At 44.4% G+C, this 9958-nt stretch overlaps 1 protein-coding gene across 1 annotated transcript; it reads left to right on the forward strand.

Moving 5' to 3' along the window:
• The first annotated feature begins 2590 nt into the window (after nucleotides 1–2590).
• Nucleotides 2591–6264, forward strand: LOC149451654 (uncharacterized). Its single transcript, XM_089690357.1, has 2 exons — nucleotides 2591–3038; nucleotides 4518–6264. Exons 1-2 carry the CDS (start codon nucleotides 2975–2977, stop codon nucleotides 5339–5341), a joined length of 888 nt encoding a protein of 295 aa, XP_089546483.1. The 5' UTR covers nucleotides 2591–2974; the 3' UTR covers nucleotides 5342–6264.
• Nucleotides 6265–9958: the final 3694 nt, after the last annotated feature.

Here is a 9958-nt window from a genome sequence, read left to right on the forward strand (position 1 = left end):
AGCTTTATATCTGGTCCCAGATGTATGCAGATTACCAGTTTTCTACACTTTACCAAAAGTGCATAAAGACCCTTTGCATCCACCAGGGCGACCCATTGTCAATGGGATACAATCTGTTATGTCTAGGATGGGTCAATATGTTGATACATTTCTTCAACCCCTTGTGATTAAAACTAAGGCCTACCTGAGAGATACCAAGCATCTTATACAACTTTTAGATGGTATTAGTAGCAATGATGGTGTGTTGCTTGCGAGTGCAGATGTGTCTGCTCTATATACCATCATTGACCATGAAGATGCAATGGACTCAGTGGGATGGGGTATTGGAACATATGGTGACCTTCAGTGGTCACAGAGGAAATTTGTCTTGGAAAGTTTAGAGTACTGCCTCTCCCATAACTACTTCTGGTATAGGAAGCAATTCTATAAACAAATGAAAGGAGTGGCTATGGGGCAAGGTTTGCCCCCAGTGTAACCAATTTGTTTTTGGCTCACTGGGAGGAAGAGGCAGTATATCGTGATCCCCCTAGACAACTGCTTTTGTATAAAAGATATATTGACGATATTGTCATTATTTGGGATGGAGTTAACCTGATCTATTGAAGTTCTTGAATCAGTTGAATAGTAATGACAAAAATATTAAGCTTTCATGGGAAGTAAGTGGTACATCTATTAACTTTCTGGATTTGTGCATTTCTATTAAAGATAATAATCTGCATACAAAAACTTTTTTTAAAAAAGTCGATCGTAATGGATATATTCCATTAGATAGTTGCCATTTTCCTCCTTGGCTAATGAATATCCCCAAAGGACAACTAGTAAGACTCAGAAGGAACTGTACAGATATTAAGGATTATTATGAGCAAGCAACTATTATGGAAGAGAGATTCTGTAGTAAAGGTTATCCTAGAGAAATCATTAAAAATAAGATTGCTGAAGTGGGAATGATGGCGAGAAGTAATTTCCTTATGGATAAACCCAAAATAGAAGGTTCTGAGGATCATATGGCAATTATTCTGGATTTTACCAGTAATTATAAACAAATAGAAAAAGTATTTAAACGACACTGGCCGATCTTAATTACAGATCCCGCTCTTTCAAAATTACTACCTTTAACACCTAAATTTATATATAGGAAGGCTCCTTCTCTTAGGTCTAAATTGGTCTGTAACGTACTAGACCCCCCCACTAAGAGTCTCAAAGTTACGTTTCTTGATCAAAAAGGGTTTTTCCCGTGCAAATCTTGTTATGCTTGTAGGACCACTAAGGGTCTAAACCGTAGATTGAGTTCCTTCACAGCTACTAGCAATGGAAGGGCCTTTCAGATCAAAGATTTTATATCTTGTAAGACAGAGGGGGTCGTGTATGTTCTCCAATGCGGATGTGGCCTGCAATATGTAGGACGAACAAAAAGGCCCTTGTGGGTTCGGCTGAGAGAACATGTCCAAAACATAAACAAGGGTTTTCCGAAACATAGTTTATCTAACCATTTTTGGCTTTGCCATGATCAAGATCCCTCCAGTCTTAGATTTTGGGGAGTTGAAAAATTCAAAAAACACTGGAGAGGGACCCATAAAGTGAGGTCTTTGAGTCAGGTGGAATCTAGATATATCTTTTTGATGGATACGTTTGCCCCTATGGGACTTAATATTGAGTTCGATTTGAACTGCTTCATCAGTGACCGATAATTTTTTTCCTTGCTGGTTTATGTCTGTTATAATGTATTAGGAGTGAGAGTCCATGCATGATCACAGGGGAGTTATATATATATTTTATTTTTTCTTTTATGGCTTTTTTTATTATTATATTTTATATATATATATTTTTATGAGATTTTTTTCTTTATATATATACATTTCTTCGTTTTTATCATTTAGATTGTATTAAATCAGGGCATGTCATGTGTTTATGGACATGCGTCTAGTTTTACCTTTATATCTTTTTTTAATAAAGTATGTGGTCTTCCACATCTGATTTTAATGTTTTCCCAAGATCAACATACCTCGTATTGGTATGTAGTAATTGCCTGTTTTTTTTCCAAGTTGTTATCCTCCTTATCCTATTGCGAGTATCAGACGCAATGGGAAAGTGTCTGTGTACACTGGACTACGAGAATATGGCCGCGATGGAACCGCCCACCTTTTTTGATTGGTGCGGTCCCTGGCCTTTATAAGGAAGTACTGTCGGCCAATCACGCTGTCCTGACGAAGTCACGAGTTACGTGACGCAACGCGTCGACGGTAATAGCGTGGTGACGTACTTCCGGCGTGGCGCCATTTTGGAACACCTTCTGATCATGCTGTACACCCAACCTATGGGAACTAATTGGAAATAAGCTGCTGTTATGTAAGTGTATGCATCTCTGTTTTCCTGGCTTACTGTTACTTTCTGGCCATTAAAAGCAGTAATACACTATGAGGATTGTGTTTCTTTCCTCATCTATGAGCATATGAGCTTTCTGACATCTGAGGAGGGTACATTCCGTTTGCCCACTGGTCCGGCTGGAGACTGTTCATATTCATGTGATGATCGCCCATGCCATTTTTCTCTGAGGAGCTACTGGTTGGAGGGATCCAGAGGTGATCTGCATTATGCTTTGTGGCCCTGTGGGGTCATAGAGTGGAGGTGAGAGGCCATTGCAGCCAGACTGCCTTGGATCACGTTTGGATTGTGCTGTGATTCACCTGCACGTTTTAGAGATATGAACTATGGACACTTTATTTTGCACTAAGCCACTATTATTTACTTGCTAAGGGTCCCGGTCTCTTCCATATCTCCCTGTGGATTTGGGTCATTTGTCATTATATTTATTGTATTACATATTCTTTACTCTTAGCGCTGCATCACTTTTATATATATTTTACAGATGACCTCTTCTATCATTCTTTTGGTTTAGGGTGAAGATCTGATAGATATAAAAGTTGAGGGTAAAGCAGAAGAAGAAGAGGCGTATGTGAGGGATGATCAGCAGTCTATGGAGGAGGATGGAATAATGGGGACATTTATAGAGGAGGACACTCCTACAGAGATCAGCACAGGTGGGTCATGAACACTAAATCCATTCCTCCACCCATACTTGTCATGATTCCCTTCACATTGATCCAGCACCTGGTTTTGCCTCCTGTCCGTGTTGCTCGGGTTCCTGCCTATCCCCCCTGAACCTAGGCATTATCAAGTCTTTGTACCTGTGTGTTAGTGTTCCAGCAACGTGTCTTCATGTGGAAGCCGGACCCCTCTGGTTCCTGTGGTGTTCACTGCTTCTTGAGTATTCCCATATTCTGTGTGCTGTTTGATCCTGTCTTTGTTCTCTGTGTTTTCCCTGTGGCTGTGCAGTTATATTCCCTTTGGTTTCTGTCCGTGGATCCCCTCATTTCCTGTTGCTGTGTGTGTCCTTCTCAGCATTGTTTCCTGTTGTTTGCCTGCAGCCCTTTCCATCTTGCTGAGTCTCTCTGTCTGCACCATTGCTCAGTATCCCTCCCTCTCCTGCACTTTACACATGTTCCCTGCATCCTCTCCCCCGGAGCCCCTTCCTAGGTTGCTGCAGTAGGTGACCTTGGTTCCTGGTATCCTGTGTGTACCGCGTGTCCTTCCAGCATGCTATTTGGTTGCACTGTGCCTGCACGGGTGTGTTAGAGAGCCACAACCTGGGGGCTGCCATGCAGCACAACATCCACCCCTCCAGTGGCTCTGGTGAAGACCGGATGGCCCCTTAGATCCTGCGACTCTTGTGTGCGGTCACACTGCTCCTGTATATGTGAGGACCGGTACCCAGCTACACCTGTTTAGTTGTTTCCACTGGCCCACTATAGATCCTGAGGTTACAGTCCCATGTATTATTATTATTATTATACAGGATTTATGGCGCCAACAGTTTTCTCAGCGCTTTACAATATAACGGGAGACAATACAGCAACAATACAGATCAATACAAGAGGGATAGGAGGGCCCTGATCCTTAGAGCTTACAATCTAGGTCTTCTCCTCTGATCGTGACAATACTGTTCACTGATTGGTCCAGAGTAGAGCAACCACTGCAATATCATCACGTAAGACACTATTTATGTATCTAGATGGATTTATATTGATTCTGGAGTTCAGCTGGCAGCAAAGTGTTCATCTTCTACATAGGTGTTGCTCTACCTTGGCACTTGGGGCATGTGTCTTGGGGTTCTTACCAATGGCCGGATCTAGCAAGATCTGCTTGTCTGCTGGCTGTGCCGGGTGGAGGGATATGTCTGTATAGTCCCAGACCCAAGTCACTGAGTGCAGTCTCAGGAGATGGGAGGCAGCGGTGTGGGACCTTGTACATTCCATAGTCCTGACTTCTGCTCTCCACCCTCCCCCCACTGCTATATATACACATAATATGGATTCTCTTTTGTTACACCCATTTCCCAGTTACCATGAGGGTGGAATTGTAAGCTCCTCAGAGACCAAGTTGCCTGATGTGGACGGAGTCCTGGTTTGGGGGAACCAATCAGCTCCTGTCTAGTAATCCTCTTTGTCTTTGTATTTCAGTCCATGGCCGGGAGATGAGGAAAACCTCCGAGGATTGTCTCACTTTGTCTCCAGACTGGAAAGTAGAAGATGAGGACATCACACAGTATAGTCCAGGAGAAAACCCGGCTCCCTCCAATGTCCATCCGGCACCACCCAGTGTAGATGGACCATCAGATTCCTCGTATCCTGAGGACCCTCAGACTGTGCGGGACAAGACCAGCCATCCAACAGGGAAGAGCTTCACCTGTCCTGAGTGCGGGAAGGGTTTCAGTTTTAAATCCCATCTTAATGTGCATAAAAGGTCTCACATGGGGGAGAAGCCGTATCCCTGTCCTGAGTGCAGGAAATGTTTTTCACAAAAGTCCAACTTTCAATTACATCAGAGATCTCATACGGGGGAGAAGCCATATTACTGTTCGGAGTGCGGGAAATGTTTTTCAGATAAGTCTAATCTTTACAGACATAAGAAATTGCATACTGGGGACAAGCCACATTCTTGTCCTCAGTGTGGGAAATGTTTTTCAGAGAAGTCCCATCTTTACATACATCAGAGTTCTCACACAGGGGAAAAGCCATATTCCTGTTCTGAGTGCGAGAAATGTTTTTCACAGATTTCCCATCTTTACATACATCAGAGATTGCACACGGGGCAGAAGCCGTATTCCTGTCCTGGGTGCGGGAAATGTTTTTCAGGGAGGTCCGGCCTTAACACACATCAGAGATTTCATACAGGGGAAAAGCCATATTCCTGTTCTGAGTGCGGGAAATGTTTTTTTGCAGAAGTCCAATCTTTACAGACATCAGCGAATTCACACAGGGGAGAAGCCACTTTCCTGTCCTGAGTGAGGGAAATTTTCCTCACTGAAGTCCTGTCTTCCTGTACATCAGGGGTCCCACACAACCCTGGAGGTGTATTAGTGCCTTGAGTGTGGGAAATGTCTTCTAGATGAATGTTGCTGGACATCCCAGCTCTCATGTGGGGAAGAAGCACACCCTGATATACACCTCAGATATACTCCATGGCTGATCTTCATCATGGAAGAAACAGTTCATAAGGAGATCAGAGGTCCCCAAAGACATGGATGAAGTGTGGGACCGGGTTGGCCATTGATAGCAGGAGATGAATAAAAATGGAGTCCTGACCTTTCATTGGCTGAGTACATATTTTTTAAACATTCTTTATTGAGTTTTCTAAAGAGATATACAAAGAAGCAATATGTCTGGGGTGAAAGAGGAGACGAGTACCTCATACTTCTTGCCATGACTTCTGAATAAAAGATAAATCACAGTAACCAATGAAATAATTATAATCTCTCCAATAAAGAAAGAGGAAGGAATCTTCTGGCAGGAACTGACCTGGAGGTGTGACCGGGTGTGATACCTGATCAGAAAACATGGATGGACTCTCCTGAGACTTTGTTCCCAACTCCAATAAGTGAGAGGAGCAGAATGTCATAATGTTCCTAGATGTCATGATAAAGCCAAGGAAGTAAGGTTCGGCCATGAGTGCGCACAGACACATCAGGAGAGCAAAAGAATGACAACGTCATGAACCAGAAAACCAAGATATACACGGCCAGATGGGGAGCAAGTAACACCTGTTATGTATGCGTGTCCTCAATGCGTGTTCCATACACGGCTGTCTGATCTCTACAATGTAACCACATTCACCAACCCATCCATAGAAGTAAAAGAAGACAACATAGAGGATTGCTCCAAGGGTGTAAGTGTTGCTGCAATAAAAGTGTCCCATCTATTATGGAAATGTTTGACTGAGGCTTGGTTGTTGAGCTCCATGTCTACCTTCTCTCTGTAAATCAGAAGACGTAGATCTTTTTTAGTGTCTGTGATGGTGGGGACAAGGCGATAGTCCATTTCTTAGGAATAGCCCTGTGGGCCACCAGTAAACATATTAATATCCACCGCAAGCTCCTGTGGGATTTGTGAATGTGGGCTTTCTCAGCTGAATGGAGAGTTGTAGAAGAACTGGGTCCATGGGGAGTGAGCAGCCACAAACTCCGGAGATGTAGGCTAACACTTGTTCCCAAAAGGTTGAGATGCGAGGCCATTCCTGAAGTCGGTGGAAGAGAGAGGGCGGTGCTCACTACATAGTGGATTTGTGGAGAGTTCTTAGTGGATAGAAATGGGATGATGGCCCCATGGAAGAGCTTACATTGAGACTCTCCAGGATTCATTCACCACAAGCCTTTGCACTTTGTTCTATCCTTCCAGTATGTTGCCCACCAGGTTCTCTCCCGGTATGACCTTGCTCCAAGATTTCACAGATGTGGGATGTAGAGGTTTAGTAAAGAGAGAGTGTAAAGATCAATAGATGTCAGATACGGAGTATTTCCATTCCTGTAGGAAGCGATCCGATATGGAAGTTTGAAAACATTGTTGCTTGGCTGGGCAGCACGAGTTTATACAACCTGAGAGGTGTAGGTAGTAGAGAGAGGGATGGCTTGGCAGGGCATAAGTTGATGCAAGGGTTGGGAAAGATTTCAAAGTTCCTGATGGTTCAAATTTGCGTCATACAGGGAGGCAACGCAGGAGAGCCCCTTAGAACTCCAAATGTTGAAAGCCGCATATTGAACAGCTTGTGGAAACATTGTAATGACTCGTATGGACAAATATTGGGAGGCATGGGGTGACAGGCCCAGTTTGCTCTGTATGTCCCTCCATGTAAGAATCAGATCCCGTATCAGAAGGTTGTGTTGAATACTTGTGGGGAACAATTGTATTTTGCAATGCAGGAGTGCAGCTAAGTCATATGGTTGCCCCACTGCCAACTCCAAATCATAATTGTTGTATGAGGAAGCCTGAAGTATCCAATCTGTCCCTATACACAATAAACAGGCAAGGTCATACAATGGAATATTTGGAAAGTTTGCTCCATCCTTTTTTTTTTTTTTGCTCCCCCTGTTTAAGCAGTAACAGAATTGTTTGAAGAGGGTACAATAGGGGAGCAAAGCTCACCATTTTGAACAGATGGCATCCCCCAAAAATCGATAGGAGAAGGTACATCCATGTTTCCATCTCATTTCCTATTTTAGATATCAGTGGAGGGTAGTAATGATAGACCGAGGATGGCTCCTTCCCTATCGTAATGCCTGAATATGTGATCTGAACATTTGCTACGTGAAGAGAGACTGCTGGGCCCAGGGAAGGGTGTTGGTTTGAGATAAGGAAAGTATTTCACTTTTAGCAGAATTGATTGGAAGGCCAGAGCACTGTAGGCAGCTTGTGAAGACCTGATGGAGAATGTGAATATCTGCCACAGGATCCGCCATAAAATATAAGAATATCATCGGCAAATAGGACTACACAGAGTTCTTCTTGACCTGTCTGAATCCCATGTATTGGGGCTCTGGAGGAAAGGTAACGGGAGAAAGGTTCCAGGGCAAGGTTGAAAAGAAGAGGTGAAGGGGGGGCAACCCTGGTGAGTATCCTTCATGCAGCAATATTTCACCTGATATGAGACCTGCAGCTACCACCCTGGGTGAAGGTGCAGAATCCATACTGCTGAAAAGCCATCAGAAGAACCAGAGCAAGCCAATGATAGCTGACATTATCCAAGACTTTTCCAGCATCCAATGTAATAATAGCTCGATCCTCAGACGGGTGTACCTTGCCTTGTTCCAGCTCTGCAATAACTTTCTGAATGTTGGAAGCCACTGGTCTACCATTAATAAAGCCAGCCTGGGCAGTATGGATAAGGGAGGGTAATATTGCAGCCAAGAGGGATGCTACTATTTCAGAGAGTATTTTAGTGTTCACATTTAGGAGGGATAGGAGTCGGTATGCCTCCGGTTCAAGTGGGTCCTTGCCCTTATTAGAAATCAATTTTATATAGGCTTGGTGACCCATTGGAAGGTATGGGCCCCCCTCCCAAACCTCGTTATATGCTGTCAGTAGCTGAGGGATGAAGAGAGTCCATCATATAAAATGCTGGTGTGTAGCCATCAGGACCAGGTGACTTCCCACTAGGTAAGCCTTTAATCACCTCAGACTCTTCCTTTAATAAAATAGGGACATTTACAGATTGCAGGTGGGAGGGGCCAATAGTGAGTAAATGAAGTGAGTCTAGGAATTTTGTGGTCACCTCAAGGTCTTGGATCTAGATATAGAGTGGCACAAATATCTTCCAGTATTTTATTGGTTTCTTCTGAGGAGGAGACAAGGGCAGCAGAAGTATCCTTTAGGGAGGCTACATGAGTTGGTTGGAAAGACCCTTTGCTTACCCACCTTATCACCATATTTACACAATTGTGAATCAGCAGAGGAACAATTTACTGTATATGTTTACCCAGCCGAGTCCTTCCTGTGTTAGGGCCTCCACTCTGCTACCCAGCCAAGTCCTTCCTGTGTTAGCGCCTCCACTCTGCTACCCAGCCAAGTCCTTCCTGTGTTAGCGCCTCCACTCTGCTACCCAGCCACGTCCTTCCTGTGTTAGCGCCTCCACTCTGCTACCCAGCCACGTCCTTCCTGTGTTAGCGCCTCCACTCTGCTACCCAGCCGAGTCCTTCCTGTGTTAGCGCCTCCACTCTGCTACCCGGCCGAGTCCTTCCTGTGTTAGCGCCTCCACTCTGCTACCCAGCCAAGTCCTTCCTGTGTTAGCGCCTCCACTCTGCTACCCAGCCAAGTCCTTCCTGTGTTAGCGCCTCCACTCTGCTACCCAGCCAAGTCCTTCCTGTGTTAGCGCCTCCACTCTGCTACCCAGCCAAGTCCTTCCTGTGTTAGCGCCTCCACTCTGCTACCCGGCCAAGTCCTTTTTGTGTTAGCGCCTCCACTCTGCAAACCCCGGGAGATGTTCACCTGTCGTTCACTCCAGGCCAGGACCCCCAGAAATCCCCCCTGTACCCATCTCAGGCTCTCTCCTTCCAGTCACAGGGCTTTTCAGAGGACATCTGACAGGGAACGAGGACATGTTATTACCACCCCCACACCTAATTTCACCCTACAATGACACACTACCACATTGTAATTGTGCGCATTGTACGTAGTGGTGGTGTGGCCCCATTGAGCCCAGTGGGGGAGCTTGATAAGAGGTGCTGCTTGTCAGACTCTGCACCCCGAGGTAATAATGCTGCAGACACGGCCTGTTAATAGCCCCATCTGGCTGTTATTTTACAGTTTGAGAGCAGAAACACTGGCTCAGCTGTCCATTTTTACCACCCCCAAAACCCAACTGAAAGAGACCAATCTCATGAGCAGTGGTATCTAAAATAAATTGAATAACTCTAGCGCTAACTATGGTGAAATGAAAACAACAAAAATTACAATTAAATACTGTAGCTGCTAGTGCACACAACCCATGTCTCAGTGCGGGAAATTATACATTCATTATGTGAAGTGAAAAAATGCTGCGCTACATGAAACAATGGCACAATCCTTATATAACCAAAAAACAAAGTGAATAAATAAAACAAATATATATTATAAGATAAAATAGAAAAAAT

This window comes from Staurois parvus, unplaced genomic scaffold (genome assembly GCF_062004578.1).
Source record: "Staurois parvus isolate SC_StPar_1 unplaced genomic scaffold, SC_StPar_1.0 ptg000526l, whole genome shotgun sequence".
NCBI lineage: Eukaryota > Metazoa > Chordata > Amphibia > Anura > Ranidae > Staurois > Staurois parvus.

Excerpts from the sequence above, each read along its gene's own strand:
- LOC149451654 (XM_089690357.1), top strand. The coding sequence starts at position 2,975 with ATGGAGGAGGATGGAATAATGGGGACATTTATAGAGGAGGACACTCCT. Across the intron at positions 3,039-4,517 it reads TCCTACAGAGATCAGCACAG|TCCATGGCCGGGAGATGAGG; the intron begins GTGGGTCATGAA and ends TTTGTATTTCAG.